The sequence below is a fragment of the Eumetopias jubatus genome, unplaced genomic scaffold (assembly GCF_037043125.1).
Source record: "Eumetopias jubatus isolate StellerSeaLion01/CBP00866 unplaced genomic scaffold, mEumJub1_p1.0 scaffold_1, whole genome shotgun sequence".
In the NCBI taxonomy this organism is placed as follows: domain Eukaryota; kingdom Metazoa; phylum Chordata; class Mammalia; order Carnivora; family Otariidae; genus Eumetopias; species Eumetopias jubatus.
In genome coordinates this window covers 12313938-12332212 of record NW_028274807.1, presented here as the reverse complement: position 1 = coordinate 12332212, position 18275 = coordinate 12313938, and the positions used below count along the sequence as shown (strand labels likewise).

Here is an 18275-nt window from a genome sequence, read left to right as displayed (position 1 = left end):
GAATGCCAAAATGGAGTAAAAAAAGTGAAAATGAGATTATACGCACTCTACAAAGAAATCCCTAAATAATGAAACTGGGCTCTTACTGCAGTACAGAGTTGTGTAAGTTTCCTTATAGCTGAAGACAGCAAGAAACAAGATAAAAACACTTTGGAAAAAGCAAAACCAGATAATGATAGTGCATTATTCCCTTCTAAGTAGGGCCAACAAATTGAAGCAGTGCATCTAAATCTCATGCACAGCACTGGGAATTCAGTAGCCTTGCCTTACAAAAATGAGTACTTTGGCCTACTGGGATGTGGTGATACATGAAATATGTGAAATTTTATTAGAAACAAGGGGTCAGGGTACAAATAGAGTTGAGAGCTTTGGCAATTAACTCCAATGAAATTAGCAGTCTGGGGTCATGCTCAGAAAGGAAACAAAGTTCTACTGCTTTAAAAAACCTTCAGTTCTGTGCCTCTCATTTTCTTCATCTTTAATTTTACGAACTCAGATTAGTATTAAGATGACAGTCCCTTGCAATTGGTCATTTCAATGGAATCTAGTTATTTTAAAATGAAAAATAAAACTTTTAGTATGGTATTTTAATGTTCTTAATCCTAAAAAGTTTCCAGTATTTAAACCTAAATATTTGTCTATCAATTAGTGGGATTAAATTTAATTAAGTTGCGAAAAATTTCTCATTTTGCCCTAAAACATATTTATTTCTCATAGACAAACTCAATGAATAATATAGTAACTGTGATATATGCTTAAGAAATCAAAACGCTCACATTTGCAATTAATAGTTTATTGATCTTACAAAGGAATAGTTGTACATGCTAACAAATTAATAAGGGGTCAAAAAATACATTTCAGTAATAAATATAAATGAAGTAACAAAATGAGACTGCCAAGATTTACAATATAGTCAAATTGTTTTGCAAAGGTAGATGGCCAATATTTTCATCTTGAATTCTGACAAAACCAGGAACTGGTTTTGAGATAAAAATACAAAATATTTAAATATATGATAACTTAAGGAATAAAAATCCTTTCCCCATCTCTATTAATGAATAATTGACAAATGACTGTATATATTTAAAATATACGTGAAAAAGTCCTTACTAAATCACTGTGATTTTACTCAATTTTTCAAACACAAAAAATATCACGAAGCTTTTCCCATTTCATTTGAATTATTTTTATTTTATTGTTTTAAAGATTTTATTTATTTGACAGAGAGAGACACACAGCGAGAGACAGAGAACACAAGCAGGGGGAGTGGGAGAGGGAGAAGCAGGCTTCCTGTTAAGCAGGGAGCCCGATGCGGGGCTCTATCCCAGGACCCTGGGATCATGACCTGAGCCAAAGGCAGATGCTTAATGACTGAGCCACCCAGGCGCCCCATTTGAATTTTTTTTTTTTAAAGATTTTGTTAGAAAGAGAAAGAGAGAGTGAGTGGTGGGGAGGGGCAGAGGGAGACAGAAAAAGAGAGAGAAGCAGACTCCCTGCTGAGCAGAAAACCTGATGTGGGGCTTGACTCCAGGACCTGGAGATCATGACCTGAGCCTAAGGCAGAGGCTTAACCAACTGAGCCACCAAGGTGCCCCCATTTGAATATCATTCTAACTAGTTTTAACTCAGACTACATGCTAGTCAAAATCAGATCAGTCCCATTGAGAGAAAAGATTATAGAATGGCTTAATATAAGGTTAACAGAATTTTCTATATAGCCATTTACATCAGTTCGGAAGCTGTGCTAGAACCACCTTGGTAAGAAATTTACCTGGGCTGCTGGAGAAAAGCTACGGCATGATAGCCAATGTCCTTCCTGTAAATGGCTCCCTCAAATTTTATAGTAGCTAGTCCTTTCTTGGCTTCTTCAAGGGCCAAGATGAGATTTTCCTGAATTGCTGTTACCGTAAGGACTCTACCCCCATTAGTCACCACTTTGCCATCTTTCAGGGCAGTGCCTGCGTGGAACACCTCCAGTCCTAAAGCTTGAGCTTCAGGAAATCCTGTAAGAAAGCACATTTACATAATAACAATAGTCTGCACTTCTGAAGTGGTTTATAATTTCCGTAAGTTTTTTTTTAAAGTTCATTTTTTCTTTTAAGATTTTATTTATTTGAGAGGGAGAGAGTGAGCGAGCACAAGTGGGGGAGGAGCAGAGGCAGAGGCTGAGGGAGAAGTAGACTCCCTGCTGAGCAGGGAGCCCAATGTGGGGCTCGATCCCAGGACCCTGAGGTCATGACCTGAGCCAAAGGCAGACGCTTAACCGACTGACTGCCCAGGTGCCCCAAGTTTTTTTTTAATAAGATTTTTATTTCACTTAAATGAATCTTCACCACGAATCTTATCAGGAAGGAATAAAGCAACAAGATAGCAAATAGACTGTCTCTCTTAAGAACAGTCTGTTCTGCTCGAGGGTGGTAACTGTATTATCATTAACCTGTGTTATAATCTCATGTAAGAACTACTGTTTCAATGGAGGAGAAAAAAAAAAACACATTAAGTCCAAAAAGTTTAAGACTTAAACGTAAAGTTGACTCTTAAACAATGCCAGGGTTAGGGGTGCCAACACCCCCTCACAGTCCAAAATCCACGTATAACTTTTGACTTCTCAAAAACTTAATTACTAAGAGCCTACTGTTGAATAGAAGCCTTACCATAACACAGTCAATTAATGTGTATTCTGTATGTTACATTTGTTATATACCATATTCTTACAATAAACTAGAGAAAAGAAAATGTTATTAACAGTCAAAGAAAAAATACATTTACAGTACTGTACTCTACAAAAATCCATGTATACGTGCACCTATGCAGTTCAAACCCATGTTGTCCAAGGGTCACCTGTACAGTTATTCTCTCCTGACAGGACATTAATAACCAAAACTTAAAAGGGGAGAAAAGAAAAAAAAAAAAAATCCCTAAATATCAATGAATAAAACCCATACATGATCACATCTTTTACTTATGAGTAAAGGAATTTTTTTCTTTACCATAGCCATACAAATTGGTTTCGCTTTCTTTTTCTTCTTTAAATAACCAATAGGATAACTAACACAAAACATATTCTTAATCTTTTCCCTAATATAACAATTATAAAATCTTAAAACAAATTTCATTTAAATTTGGTTTTAGGCCCAATCTAAAATACCTACTTTAATTTTCTTTTGAATTATTCTTAAGCTCTCATATACAATTTTATACAAGATATAATTAGGCCAGGGGTGCCTGGGTGGCTCAGTCATTAAGTGTCTGCCTTTGGCTCAGGTCATGATCCCAGGGTCCTGGAATCGAGCCCCACATCGGGCTCCCCGCTCTGCAGGAAGCCCGCTTCTCCCTCCTCCACTCCCCCTGCTTGTGTTCCCTCTCTCGCTGTGTCTCTGTCAAATAAATAAAAAAAAAACTAAAAAAAAAAAAAAAGATATAATTAGGCCATATTTTCTATATTCTCAAGTGACCAACATGGGCAGTTTATACAAAGATAATCTATTAAAAAAAAAAAAAACCTCACTCATATTGTCTGTCTTTTTTGGTCACCACTTCTCTTTTAGCATCACAGTTGGTAATTTGTTAACACAGGTCTTCCCTATATGTTTTTATAACACAGGGGCATTTGGTCATAGGTACCCAACTACCTACTGGTATTGGGAATATCTAATATTGCTGTCTCAGAAATGACTATTACACCTGTCACCTCAATCTTAGGGAAATTTCACCACTACAAGTGATCTTGATTCTATCCCTTCTCTTTGTTCATTTTAAAAGGCAATGAGGAGCACCTGGGTAGCTTAGTTGGTTGAGCATCCCACTCTTGATTTCACCTAAGGTCATGGTATCAGGGTCCATGAAATCAAGCCCTGCATCTGGCTCCATGCTCAGTGTGGAGTTTACTTGAGATTCTCTCCCTTTCCCTCCTTCTCCCCCTCCGCCCCACCCTCCGCTTGCCTTGCATGTGAGTGTGCGTGTGTGCACACACACTCTCTCAAAAAAATAAAACAAAATCTTAAAAGACAATCAGTTCCTAACTGCAGAGGTGCCATGACTGGGATTCACAGGGCAATGGACTTACTGTCTGGGCAAGGCAGGAACTAGGGTGTTTGAACCAAACACATTGTTAGGGTACTGAGGGAGACCAAACTATAGCCTGCTGGGGATCTTGGAGGTCTGCCTTTGGGGCTTATGGCACTAGAACTTATTTGGCATTTTAAGACACTGTTTTATTTAATATTATTTAACAAAAAATGCCTCACTTCCTATAAAGAGAAACAGAAGAGAAGGCTAGAGTTAACTGTTTTAATTCTGTCATTCAAGTGACTATGGGGTACGCTGCACACAAGAGGTGGGGGTGGGGTGTCTAGTTGTGATCATGCCTCTGAAATTTATCTGATGTAGTTTCTACTAATGGTATTTTGACTCTCATGAGTTCCCTTTATTTTCATGGCTCTTGGAGGATGGAAGAGAAAGGTACACTGAGTGATACTCTGGAAAACTTGGCTAGGCCCATACAGGTCTTCCTTGCGCAGGAAGGGAAATGGATGGCAGTTCTTCAAATATCGTAATTTTGGACATTTGCACACTCTCATCCAACATGGTTAAAAAACCCCTGAAAGGTTTCTGATGGCCTTATGCCCCCTAAAAGAGAGCAAAGCATAGCATGAGACGAAGGCCTATTGTAACGCTGGTCACTTATCACAGTGTAATTCCACCTCTGGTTCTCAGATACTCACCTGTTATCTCCACACCCTTGGTGTGGTCTCCTGGATAGCCTTTACTTGCCATCACGACAGTTATGGCAGTGCGGTTTTCATGCCAAACAGGCAGAGATGTGCACAGCAGGCCATCCAAGGTAGACTGGATCACTTCATAAAGATCACTTTTAAGAAGTGGGAGGATCACCTGGAAAAACATAATCAACATGGCAACTGAGAGAAATTTTAGTTCTCCCTAGACAACGTATTCACTGAGACACCAGAACTTGCATATATTCCTTAAAGGTAATTATTTCGAGGCTGATAACTCCTGATATTAAAAAACACATATCTACAAAGTATATTATCCTTAACTATTACCCACTTGGCACTCTGGATCACCGAAACGGCAATTAAACTCCAGAACTTTTGGGCCATCCTTGGTCAGCATTATACCAGCATAGAGAACACCTTCATTGAAAAGGAAACAAAAACAAAACCAAATTATAATGAAAACACTGAATTGTGACTGAAAATTAGGATATAAGTTACTAATACTCTAGGTTCTGCACTAACTATGGCAACAGTTATAATAGTCGTCAATTAAAAGGTGGTGAAAAAAAGAGAAACTGGGTAAGTTTTGTCAAGGTGTAAAGTCACTCTAAGAATAATGTCCACAATGACATCAATGTGCTCACCTGTGTATGGCATACCCTCCTGCTGCATGCCATCCACTGTCCTCTGAAGAACGATATTTTTTATTTTCAGGAACAAATCCTTAGAAACCTGGGGAACATACCCAACATTTAAATGTAACTGGGTATTAAAAAAAAAAAAAATCATGGGGCACCTGGGTGGCTCAGTTGTTAAGTGTCTGTCTTTGGCTCAGGTCATGATCCCAGGGTCCTGGAATTGAGCCCCACATCAGGCTCTCTGCCTGGCGGGAAGCCTGCTTCTCCCTCTCCCACTCCCCCTCTTGTGTTCCTTCTCTTATTGTCTCTGTCAAATAAATAAATAAAATCCTTAAAAAAAAAAAATCTTGTAAGCAGTACTATACGGGACAATGAAAGGCGACAGTGAGAACGATTATTTTTTAGTACCTCAGGTAAGCTGAGCACTTTAAATTCACATTGACTCTATCAAGTAAGGTCTTATTCTTATAAAAGAGGAAAGAAGACCTCTGAGGGGAAAAAAATTATCATAAGCAGAAATTAAGATTATATATTTACTGATCAGTGTCCGCTGCCATTTCAAGACTAAATGTTAAATCACCTTTTACTACTAAACCTATAGATTCTCAAACATGTACACACTTAAAACTCACTAAAAATAGTTTCCCAAAACACAATAATAAAAATGAAAAAGTTCCCCTACCACTTTGAGGCCTTTTTGTATCCTTCTGGTATATCTATGTCTATTTCATAAGCTGATAAAGAATCTGAGTTTATAAATTTAATTGTAAAAATTAGAGTTAGAAATAATTTAAAAAAATATTTTATTTTTCAAAGATTTTATTTTTAAGTAATCTCTACATCCGAAGTGGGGCTTGAACTCAAAACCAAGACCTCAACCAAGACTCAAAACCAAGAACTCAAGACCAAGAGTCACATGCCCCACCGACTAAGCCAGCCAGGTGCCCCTAAAGATGGTTCTTAAACTAAAATCACTTCTACCAAATAGTAGTTTTAATACTTATAGCTTAAAGCAAATCCAGTTTTTAATCTCTTAAGAAAAATGTGTACAAGGCACTATATTATCAGCATAAACAACCATTGACTATCATAAGTGAAAAGAATGGGTGAGTTTCTGAAGTACTACTTCTACTTATAAGACACCCCATGCAGATTTCTTTTTTTTTTTTAAAGATTTTATTTATTTGAGAGAAAGAATGAGATAAAGAGAGCACGAGAGGGGGGAAGGTCAGAGGGAGAAGCAGACTCCCCGCTGAGCAGGGAGCCCGATGCAGGACTCGATCCCAGGACTCCAGGATCATGACCTGAACCGAAGGCAGTTGCTTAACCAACTGAGCCACCCAGGCGCCCCCAATGCAGATTTCTTATAAAAACTATCCAGAAATTGTTTGGAAACATACTTTATGTACCCGCCATGAAGTACAGAGACCATAAAAACAAATTATAGTCTGACTTGGTTCTCAATTCATCTCTGTCTCATACACACAGACACACACACACACTTATTGAGCACTTATGTGTTGGACCTTGGATATCCAAATATGAATAAAAAATAATTTTATACTCTAATTGGCTCTCATGGGTTAAATATAGCGTGAGAGAGCAGGACCTAGAAGGATCTGTTCAATCCATACTTAATTCTTCAGACTTTAGAAAAGGTTTGTTTGAGAACGGGATAAGAAGAGATACTTTTCACTTAACAGGAAATCCAAATTGCTGATTAGTAATATCACGTACAGAAAACAGACAGAAAAGTATGGTCCAAGAGCTCTTTGAGAAGACTTAAACAATGACTACTGAACTTCAGCTGGGCCTTCGGGAAATACCTGAGGTGCTGGACAGTAGGCTCCCATTCCCCCTGTGTTGGGGCCATGATCTCCCTCCAGCAATCGCTTATGGTCTTGTGCTGGGGGCATGGGGGCCACGGTCCTTCCATCAGTGAAGCACAGACACTGTAGAGAGAAGAAAATAATCCACTTATCTTAAATGACAAAAAAGTAAAAAAAAAAAAAAAAAAAAATTTAATGAGGGGAACCATATGTACCTTAACTCTTCTCGGGGAAAAAAAATTTTTTTTAAAGTGAGTTGAAACATAAATAAGCCTAAGCTATCTATATCAAGAATCAAAACATCTTAACTTCTGAAAGATCTGTAATTTTTGAGCCAGTTAGGAAAAAAAGTCAAGCTACTCTATAAGTGAAGTATTTCAATCTTACCCCCCTTAAATAATATGGGATAAAAATCCAAGTCCTCTCCTGATACACAGGGCATGATTAAAAGATGATAAATTCCTTTTTTCGCTTGCATCCAAAATACTAAACATAAACAAATTCCTTTGTAAGTGCTGGGTTTATGCTTTCAGATGAAGCAACCAGAATAAAACAAGGCTTTCTGGGGCTCACAGAGTAGATAATACAGCTTCCCCTACTCTATAAAAGCCAAAAAGATGGATATACATACAGACACCTCTTCTCCTTCAAGAAGTTCTTCAATGACAATTGTTTCTCCAGCTGCTCCATAAGCTCTATCCTTGTTGTACATTATTAAAAAAAAAACAACAAACTTTTAATATTTACTCAATGGGCTGTTGTAATTTTTCACCATTTGTATTATGAACCAATTCACTAGTATTGTAATTTCCTCTTCCTTTTCTGAGAGCCTCAAAGGAACATATGAATGTTTCTTTTTTTTTTTCCTTAAAGTTTATTTATTTGTGGCGCCTGGCTGGCTCAGTTGGAAGAACATGTGACTCTAGATCTTGGGGTCAGGAGTTCGGATTACTTAAATAAACTTTAATTTCTTAAAAGTTTATTTATTTAGTAATCTCTAGCCAGGTGCCCCATATGAATGTTTCCTACTTTGACAAGTGGCAATAATGCAGAGCCAGCACTGGTACAGATGAAATGAACATATCATTAACACTTTTCTGGGGATCTGGCTTTCCAGTCTCCAATCATGTAACAGAAAAAGATATTTTCACCCTTACCACTTAATTCTTGTCTGATTATAATTATGATATGCTTGCCTGCTACCCTTATACTAGAGAATGCCTTTGAAAACAGCTTTCTATAAGGGAGAAAAACAACCAAGATGGATGGTAAAAGAAAAGTATATTAATTCATTGCTTCACTTCTCTTAGACCTGGGACACTAAGGACAAATACTTTTGTCTCCATGGATGGTTGAGAATTTGAATTTCTGTAGTCTGAGGATTTTCTACCTTTCTGTAGCAGACAACAAAGCATGCTAGAACTTACTTCCAAAGAATAGCATGGTGGTTTAGCCATCAGTGTATATCTGTAAAAACCCTTTTATAGAGATGGATTTTAATACATGGTATTATAAAAAACTTACCTGTGTGTTTGCTAGACAGCTTCTCCTTATCTTGAGCAACATTTCATAAACTTAAGGAGTATCCAACACAGTGTGACTTTTCCAGAGGAACAACCTACCTGCATGATCTCCTGTACAGCCCTGCAGGCCTCTTCTGTGCTCTTGGCAACAATCACCCCTTTTCCAGCCGCAAGACCACTGGCCTTCACAACCAAAGCAGGGAAGTCTGCACTGTGAAGACAGAGTACTCTTCAACATCCAATAAATCCTTAAATTCAAAAGCTTAAAGTGCTCTGAGATGTAATGATGTGCTAAGCAACCACCAAAAAGCAGAAAAAAAAATTACTTATACCAACACCATTTTGATATACTTCCCACCGGGATTTTTTTCCTATGTATTCCTTTATAGTTGTGATCATATGGTACATACAATTTGGCTTTTTTCACTTATCATGAGATCATACAGGCAACATCTTTGAAGACAAAAATATGGAAGGATCCTTAAGAACAAAGCAGTGGATTATACTCTCATTCTAGCAGAAGATGTGACTGTATAAGACCATCATAAGCATGGATACACAAGTCATTTTTGGAAGTACACAGAAGAAACTGTTCTTGATAATTTCTTCTGTTGGGTGGGACTGGAGATCTAGGAGACTTACCCAAAGTAAGTAACAAAATTGTTACTTACCCAAGGCATCTGGCTACAAGGAAATAATAACATTCATTGTCTAAGAAACCCTGTAGGATGAAGAATGAATAAAGAATGAAACTGACTCAACTAAAAGGAAAACATACCAGGTAAAAGGGAGAAGTTAACAAAAAAGGGCAAAGGCATGTGTCTACCATCATTCATTAATTGCTTCATATTTTTGATATAACAGAACAAGAATGTTTAGTCTTAAGATTTAGATCTACGTGGCAATGGCAGAAGGCCAAGTGATGATTCTTCAACCCAGTTAATTATTTATGAAAAGAATCAGTATCCTTTATGTTGTAAGATGCCACTGTGTTTGTTAGTTTGAACATAAGAGGAGTGCAAGACTGCTAAACCAAATATATCTTTTCCCCTAGAAACACTTCAGTTAATATTAAAAATACTCTTCTTTCTGCAAGGCCACAAGATTGTACAACTATACATGCAGAGTCCCATTTTACTTTGATGTTGGAAAAAGGCAACCTACACAGCATGAGCTTTCCCCCCACGATTATCTTACTATAAACCTGTGACACAAAAGTGACCTGTATATTTAAATATTCTAACAAAACAACTGCCCCTCACAGGCAGTCTTCTAGCTACCTCATTATAAAGCTGCAGGCTTCTTCAGGTTTGGTGAAAGCTCTCCACCGTGCAGTTGGGATTCCATGTCGGTCCATAAACTCTTTGGCAAATCTCTTGCTGGACTCTAACTGAGCTGCTTCTGCAGTGGGACCAAAACATCGGACTCCTGCAGATGTCAGGTTCCCAACAATTCCTATTGATGGAAATGAGCAGCTTTAAGTGAACCAAGGTGTCTTCTGACTCTGAAGAATCAGCATTAGACTAAATCTACACTGTCATAAGGCAGATGAGTGGTGGCAGAGAATAAGTTTTTCATGTTGTGTACCGAATATAAACAAAAACATTACTAACATGTGATTCAAATTCAGCAAAGGTTATTTGTTAGAGTCAAAGACACCAAAACAGAGCAGAATATAAAAATTTAAAATATTTTCCACAGTTGCAAATGTGCTCTTTCATTCATCACATTATTGTGTCAGGGAAAAAACGTAGAATCCATAAATTTCAAGAAGGTGAAAGCTCTTTTTCCAATGTGGTATGATAGCAGAAATCCTCATCTGCAAAATGAATTGGCTTAGAGGATCTCTAAGCTCCTGTTGGCATTTCATATACTGTAACAACAAATAGAAATGAACTTTACCAGCAGCCAGAGGTGCCTCTGGTCCAACAACTACGAATTCAATTTTCTCATCTTTGCAGAACTGAGCAAGGGCAGTGTGGTCATTGACTGAGATGGCTGTGAATAGAAAAAACATCCCACCTCACTTGATACAAACATTCTTTAAATTAACAGTCATGCTGAAAAATAAGTACTATACTTTGAAATGCTTATTAACTATTGTTTTCTTTTATGGGTACAGATGATACTTTTACCATGGGAAATTCAGAGCATACTGCATTAGGCTAACCAACAAAGCTCAGTCCTTGATTACTATAGCTAGTTAGATGAAAATACCAGGAAGCTTCCCAAAGAGGTATTAAAGTATCTTGACTATGGTATTCATGTCACATTGATTGTAAACAAAAAATGTCCCCCAGAATATACTAAGAAACTGCCTTTTAATGTCATTTACTCACGATTTACTGAGAACCACTATGTGCTGGATACTGAGTTAAGATGTTAACACAGAGTCCCTATGCTTAGGATGCTTATATGGGAATGTTTGGTAATAAATATGCAAGCACAAACAAAAAAAACAAAACAAAAACAAACCAAGTATGAACAAATTAGGCAAATCTGATATCAGGTGAACTGAGAGGCTATTTCTGGTTGAGCTGGAAGGGTCTTTGTGCAGAGACGGGTAAGCTAAGAACTGAATGACAATTTTATTTATTTTTAAAGATTTATTTCAGAGAGCGCGTGCGCTCGGAGCACAGGGGGTGGGGGATGGGAGTGGGGGGGCATGGAGGGCAGAGGGAGAGGGGAAGTCAACTCCCCGCAGAGCCCAAAGCACGGCTAGATCTCATGATCCTGAGATCATGACCTGGGCGGAAACCAAGAGTTCGATGCTCAACTGACTCAGTCACCCAGGTGCCCCCTGAATGAAGTAACCTAGCTTACTTCAACCTACAGGCCAGGAAAATTTTCTCAATGTAATTCTAAATAACTAGCAGTGGGATCAACCATATACTGATGTGTTGGTTCTATAGGCACCCTCCTGCTTCACTGTATCTGAACCACCATTCTTAAGTTGTCCAAATTCTTAAACTACTCTGTGACATTTGTGATGTGTTGGGCATAAGTGCAGAAAGAGTAGAGTTCTCAATCTATAGGAGCTGCCTGAGTAGGCTAAGGATGGAGGACCATGCACTCTGGGTTAGTACCTGCAAATACAACTGGGCTGAGCAGAGCCAACAACCTCTATACAACAGAGAGTGGCAAGAGAAAGAGGACACACCTAACCTGTTGCTGCAAGTGGTAGCAGTCTCATGGCAATCTTGGGAGATTTTCATGGGCTGGCCTGTGTAACAACTACATCTAGATAGTATGTACCAATTCTTCAATAAACGCATGTAATACCTCACCCACAGAGCTAAGATCCCAGGGAAGCAGATACTTTATTTATCTTTTTCTTTATTATTTTGGTCCTATATATGCAATTATTTTCTTCCAATTTGTGGCTTGTTGGGTCTATGTTTTCTCCATAAAGTGCCATATAGCGTACTAGGCATGATGCACACAACGCAAAAACAAGACAGAAGTGTTCCTTGCCCTCATGTAGCTTATATTCTAGAGCTTGTTCTAGCAAGGAGATGAAGATAGGAGATACACAATAGAAAAGTAAAGTAAATACATATAATTGTTCATGATTGGAAACAAACGAAATGGGGTGGGCATGCTTTACATAGAAACTTTAGGAAAGACCTCTTTTAAGGAGATAACATATAAACTAAGACCTGAATGATGAGGAGCCAGTCATGCTAGGGGTGGAAACAAACAAATACCAAATTAAAGGCAGCTCTGTTTGGGAAACTGGCAGGACTGCATGGACAGAACATACTGAAAAGAAAACAAAGGATATAAAATATTACGCTAGAAAGTCAGGCAGAAGCCAGATTGCAAAGGGCTTTGGAAGGAATGTTAAGGAGTTTGAGTTTTATTCTAAGTACTACAGAAAGCCACTAAAGAATTTAATGTAGCATAAGAACTGATCATATTTTCACTTTTACCGGTGAAAGAGATAAAGGTTGAGGTCTACTATGGACTCAGAATTGCCAAAACTTACATTTACTAGCACTGCTCAACTTTTCATTTCCAAAAATACACATCAAATTGCCTTTAACCTTAGGGACTTGTGACTTTTTCAATGGGTGTATTTTGTAAGGTTTAAAGAAATTTAAGATAAAGAAATGCCACGCTCTGAACAAGATACCTAAAATTTACAACATAAGGCAAGTATTCAAATTACCACATAAATTTTAAGGTTAAGAAAAACATTCAGATCTAAATAGCCATCGACCTTATAAAGAACAGATATAATTGACAGTTTATCATTTACAATTATTAACGATTACTCTCCACTTTAAAAGAGGATTACCAGTATTTGAAATCTTTTCCAAGCAGGCAGTGCCTGCATTTCCTGGGGCAACCAACACATGTTTGACATGATTAGACTGTGCAAGTTTCCAGGCCAGTGTGTGTTCCCTTCCTCCACTGCCAATTACAAGTACTTGGGCTGCCATTGCTCTGTCTGCAAAGCAGGAATTCAAAAGGAAAATAAAAGCTGCAGAAAGAAAGCCACAGTTGTTATTTCAGAATGCACATACTTTAGAAATCACAATTTCTAAATATTTAAATATAAATATTCCAAAGATTCATTTGTGAAAAATTAGGACTCATAATTTGAGACGACTATACTTCATAAGGATTAGGGAGGTAAGCCTGTATGTAATCTCTACACCCAGTGTGCGTCCTGAACTCACGACCCTGAGATCAAGAGTCACATCTCTACCAACAGAGCCAGCCAGGGGCCCCAAGGAAGGTATTTTAAAAATGAGGCAGACCTGCCTAGAGCTAGGTTAAGGAATGAGATGGTGACTTAACCTGATTTGCGGGGGAAAAAAAATCTCCTATGAATAATCATCCTTCTTTAGGCTTCACTTTTCCACTTTTAAAAAGATTTATAATCATCAAGCCTCAGTTAAACATGAATCCTAATATTGCAAATTTAGACCCCAAATTTAAAGTACCTGCTTTTAAGCCTTGTGATGCTATAAATAATAGACTTTAACATTTTAAGTTGAAAGAAATATTTAAGACTGGGACCTGTAAAGGACCAGATAGTAAATATTTTCACCTTTGAGAGTCATACAATCTCTATAGTAACAAGTCAACTCTGCTGCTGTGTCATAAAAGCAGCAATAGACAATACAGAAATGGATTAACATGGCAATGTCCAGTAAAACCTTACATAAATAGGCAGCGGGTGGTAGGTCATAGTTCGCCTATGTTCTGCTCTAAGTGATAAGAAGTTACCAGAAGCTTATAAAAAATATGCATGAGTGTGTTTCAATAAAACTTTATTTATGGACACTGTAATTTGAATATCTTATAATTTTCACGTGTCATAAAAATATCATTCTTCCTTTTTTTCCAACCATTTAACAATGCAAAAATTGTTATTTGGTGCAGTGTACAAAAATAGGTGGCAGGGGGCCATAGTTTGCTGACTCCTGATTTAAGAAGTCAGTGTAGTATGTTAGAAAGTTGGTAGAGAAGGCAAAATCAAACTTGAACATGTCTCACTTTGGCTCTGGCATTTGATTCTTAGCAGAATGGATGCAACACTTAACTCAAGTGAGCAGTGTGACCTTGGCTAAACTCTTAAAATCTCTAATTCAATTTCTTTACATCTTGAAAGATGAAAATAGGAGAACTTGCCTTAAGAGGCTACCTAAGGGTTAACTGAAATGACATCTTTTGGAAATGACATTTATAAACAGCTAATATAATTTGACACTCAGCAGTAAATGTTTTTATATTTTGTTACTTTTACATAAATTCATACATTAGGGACAGGAAGAAGTACTAACAGGAATGAAAAGCCAAAGGAATACTTTGTCACACTAATTTACTAATCTCTGGAAGGCATTTCATCATGTAGAAGGCAAACTGAAAACAGAAAACTGAAATCAGTAACTTCTTGTGTGATGCTAGGATTATACTTAAATCTAAGTTGATAATACAAAAAACAATTTTTGAGCACTTACTTTGTGCCAGATGCTATTCTAAATACTTCTCACGAACTACTTCAGTTAATCTTAAGAATTTTGTGAGGCAGATGCTATAACCACCTCATTTTACAGAGAAGAAACTGAGGTCCAATCAGGTTAAATAACTTGCTGTAGGTCACATATCTAAGAGGAAGTAAAGCCTGGATTCCAATGTGTGCAACTGTGCTTCAGATACTCTTAACAGATGAGATTATGATCACTGAAAACTTGAAGAAAAAAAAAATTGCTAACCTATTGTCTCAGAGAGGCCAGGGCTATTTTAACGGAGAAGACTTGCCATGTGTATTGAAATATCTGAAATAAGCAGACTTATTTTCTGAAATCTAGGGAAAAAATACACTTAATTTGAATAGGAGAGGCACTGAAGGGAAACTGTCCTAGTTACTACCGTGGATCACAGAAATAGCGTTAGCCCTCAGTCTGAAGAAATCCACACCAGGAGTGGTTAGGAGGCCTGGCCTCCAAAGTGCTTTGGTTTGGATTGAGACTGTCCCTTACTAGCTGGGATACCCTGAGGAACTTAACCTTCGTGGGCCTCAGTCATCTAAATGGGTAACTAAAAACGAGAATAAGAGCCAGGTAAAGCCACTGCAAAGGACTTGGTGAATAATATAAAGCAGAAACCAATTACAAAAGTGGACTAAGTAGGCTACAGACTGAGTGCATAAAGAGAAAATATGCAATTCAGGCTTAGGACCTAAAAAAGGCATAAAGACACAAAAAGGCCCGACATTTTATAAGGCAGGGAAAGTGGAAGATCCAATGTAAACCTCAGTTAAAAGAAGTGAAAAGCACATGGCCAACCCCCACCCACGGCATTTAAAAACAAGACGAGAATTCCTACAGCCAAACCAGTTTCTACAGTTTCATCCAATTCCTGATATTAAATCCCCAAATCAAAGCATGAATGTACTTTACTTAAAACCGGAGAGAGCTTCTGCACCTGCACAGGGTGATTCGGCCGCTCGCACTTGGCACGTTCGTCGGCGCGCTCGCAGCCCGCGCGCCCGTCGCACGCCGGAAGTCGGCCCAGCGCAAACCGGCGCGCGCCTCTCCCCGCCCGCCCCGCCCCGCCCCACGGCCGGCTGCGCCACCCCATTGGCCGGCGCGCGGCCCGTGGTGTCCGCCGCGAGGTAGTCAAGTGTGATTGCCTTTGGCTCTTGTGCGCGGCCTCCGCTTACTCCACAGTAAAGCTACTAGGACCTTGGGCGTTTATCACTGTAATATTAGGGGTCACATAACGTCTCTATTCCTCCTCAGGAGCCTTTAGAGCTCTGTGAAAGGGGAGGGCCAAAATGCTAAACCCACGATTAGCTAATTGTGTGTTGGTAACGAGTCAGAGCTGACCAGCTACTGCGGAAAGTCTCCGACCCGCTTGGTATCCCGACGAGACTAGAATGCGCAGGCTTTGAACGGCACGCTGCCTAAAACCTCTGGCCTAGTGCTTAAAAAAAGGGTGGGGGGAAGCGATTATGGGGTGCCATGGGGAAAAGATGGGGTAAAAACGTGTTCTTATTCACATCACTGTGGGGGCGGGCGCTGATTAATGCTTTCCCGGATGCATCTCCCTGCCAAAACACAACTTGGCGCCACCCAGAAACGGCGGAGGCCCCGTATCAAACCACGTAGCCCTTCTTGCTTCCTTTTGTCATGCTATGTAATCTTGAGCATTTAGTAAGCCTCTTAAGGCTCCCCAAACACTGTTGGGAGACTGACAACTTAAGCTGACACAGTCGTCTCAGAAGAGACTTCTGTAATGGCGCCTGCGTCAGTCACTAACATGGCGGACACAGTCGTGCGCGGCGCAAACGTCAGCACCTCTACCCCAGCCGCTCAGAAACAGCGGAGGAGAACTGGGCCGTGATCACTGATTGGCCCAGCGGCGGAGCGTGCCTGTCTGGACGCTCCCACAGAAGCCAATCAGGACGCCGAGAGACGGAATTGGCCGCTGCGCCTCCTCCCGAGGCATGCTGGGAGCCTGGAGGACTAGCGAGGAGGAGTTGAGAGAACGGAGCGGACGCCATGGCGACCAACATCGAGCAGATTTTTAGGTCTTTCGTGGTCAGTAAATTCCGGGAAATTCAACAGGAGCTTTCCAGGTAAACGCTTCCCAGACTCTTCTGCTCCCAAGGAACCGATAGGGCCCCGTGTAGCTCTCCAGAGCACCTTTCTACAGAGACGCCGTCGTTCCTCGCTTTAGGCCCCGCTACAGCCCCGCCTGGGCCTGGGATCCATTTTCCGGGCCCTCCCCCCTCCCCCCATCCGCTCCCTCCCTTTCCAGCGAGGAACTTCGCTTTTTTCGAGGTAACCCCAGACTCTCTCTTCTAGAGAACCGAGTTAAGATGCTTACTCTTTTTTTCCCGTTTGGTTATCTCTTCCCTTTTAGCTATTTGTAGGCCTGGTTGTGCACCAGAGACGGGCCTAGTTCCTTCCTCAGCTCCTCCTCCGCCGCCGCCGCGTTTCCCCTCCCCCCCTCCGCCTCCGCGGATTTCGCCGGCCGGTGCCTATGACCGGAAAGGGTCTCTAACGGCCGTTTCTTGAGTAATCTTAAATCCGCTTTATTATTGCACGCTTCGGACCATTTGGGGGGTCGGGATCCTTTAATTAGATTATTTGGGCCCTGGTGTTTTGTGGCTTCCACCAGGCAGTATTCTAATGGATTAGAAATTGAAGTTTAAGCTGCTAACAAATTAATGTTAGGTACTGCGACGAAATGTTTGAGGTGAGGATGGAAGGGGACTTTGAATCACTAGTAATTTTTCAATTTGGCAAGTAGATAGTAGGCTTTGTGTTTAGGTTTTTTTTTTTTTGTTATTCCCGCCCCAGTTGACATGTATGACCAACACGCTACTTTTGCCGTTGCTCTTAGACTTTACGTAGTTTACCCTTCCTTGCTTCCACAAAATTTGAACAGGAAGAGATTTCCAAAGAGCTGTTTACCAAGAAAGGAAAATGGTGTTGGTCTCGTTTCGTGGTTGTCTTTGAGTATTTTTGCTTTATGTAACGTAAATATTTTTTTCGGGTTCAGATGTTTTTGCTAATTATATTTTAAAAGTTGAGAGTAAGAGCAATACGTGAATTCGAAAACGCAATTGTAAATTAAGCGCTGAAATTGACAGCGTTATTGGGGCAACGGTATATAATATCGGCAAAATTACTACTTTTGCAGGATATACTTAAGTACGAAATATATCCGCTCACTCATTTCAAGGCTGTTTAAAATTTTGTTCTATGTTAGTGATTTTAGATGATGAGAAAAGTCCAGAGGTAAAGGAATATGATTTTTCTGCAACCTTTGATAGTTTCAAGCAGTTATTGTTTATTGTAATGTCTTTTATACCTTTAGAAATCAGTTTTTGTATTTGAAAAACAAGTGTTTTGTTGTAACAATTTTAGAAAAAATAAACGAGAAAGTTGAAAAGCCACCACATAACGTTTTTTATGTTTTTTCATTTTTTTCCTTGTGTGTACAGATGCACATACATATTTTGTGAAGTGTGATCTTGTTTTGTGTTGTTTTTTCACCTGATCATGAACAAGCTTGTCTTTT

General features: G+C 39.3%; 2 protein-coding genes across 9 annotated transcripts in view; one reads left to right on the top strand and one right to left on the bottom strand.

Annotated features, from left to right (window-relative positions):
• Positions 1-15734, bottom strand: part of GART (phosphoribosylglycinamide formyltransferase, phosphoribosylglycinamide synthetase, phosphoribosylaminoimidazole synthetase) — a 30762-nt gene extending 15028 nt beyond the window's left edge. The window contains exons 1-11 of one of the 4 annotated variants that reach the window (XM_028115333.2): positions 15669-15734; positions 13030-13215; positions 10632-10727; positions 10010-10184; positions 8829-8940; positions 7838-7906; positions 7204-7329; positions 5384-5471; positions 5071-5156; positions 4725-4893; positions 1772-2003 (exon numbers count right to left, since the gene is read on the bottom strand). In XM_028115333.2, coding sequence (XP_027971134.2) covers positions 1772-2003; positions 4725-4893; positions 5071-5156; positions 5384-5471; positions 7204-7329; positions 7838-7906; positions 8829-8940; positions 10010-10184; positions 10632-10727; positions 13030-13174 — 1298 coding nt within the window. In that variant the 5' untranslated portion in view covers positions 13175-13215; positions 15669-15734. Of the gene's footprint in view, positions 1-1771; positions 2004-4724; positions 4894-5070; positions 5157-5383; positions 5472-7203; positions 7330-7837; positions 7907-8828; positions 8941-10009; positions 10185-10631; positions 10728-13029; positions 13216-15638 lie in introns of all 4 variants that reach the window. The other 3 variants (XM_028115353.2, XM_028115323.2, XM_028115341.2) reach the window with 3 other exon arrangements.
• A 976-nt stretch (positions 15735-16710) lies between these two features.
• The window catches only part of SON (SON DNA and RNA binding protein), a 32592-nt gene continuing 31027 nt past the window's right edge, over positions 16711-18275 (top strand). For all 5 annotated transcript variants that reach the window (XM_028115402.2, XM_028115412.2, XM_088023998.1 and 2 more), the window contains exon 1: positions 16711-16824. In XM_028115402.2, coding sequence (XP_027971203.2) covers positions 16748-16824 — 77 coding nt within the window. In that variant the 5' untranslated portion in view covers positions 16711-16747. The remainder of the gene's footprint in view (positions 16825-18275) is intronic.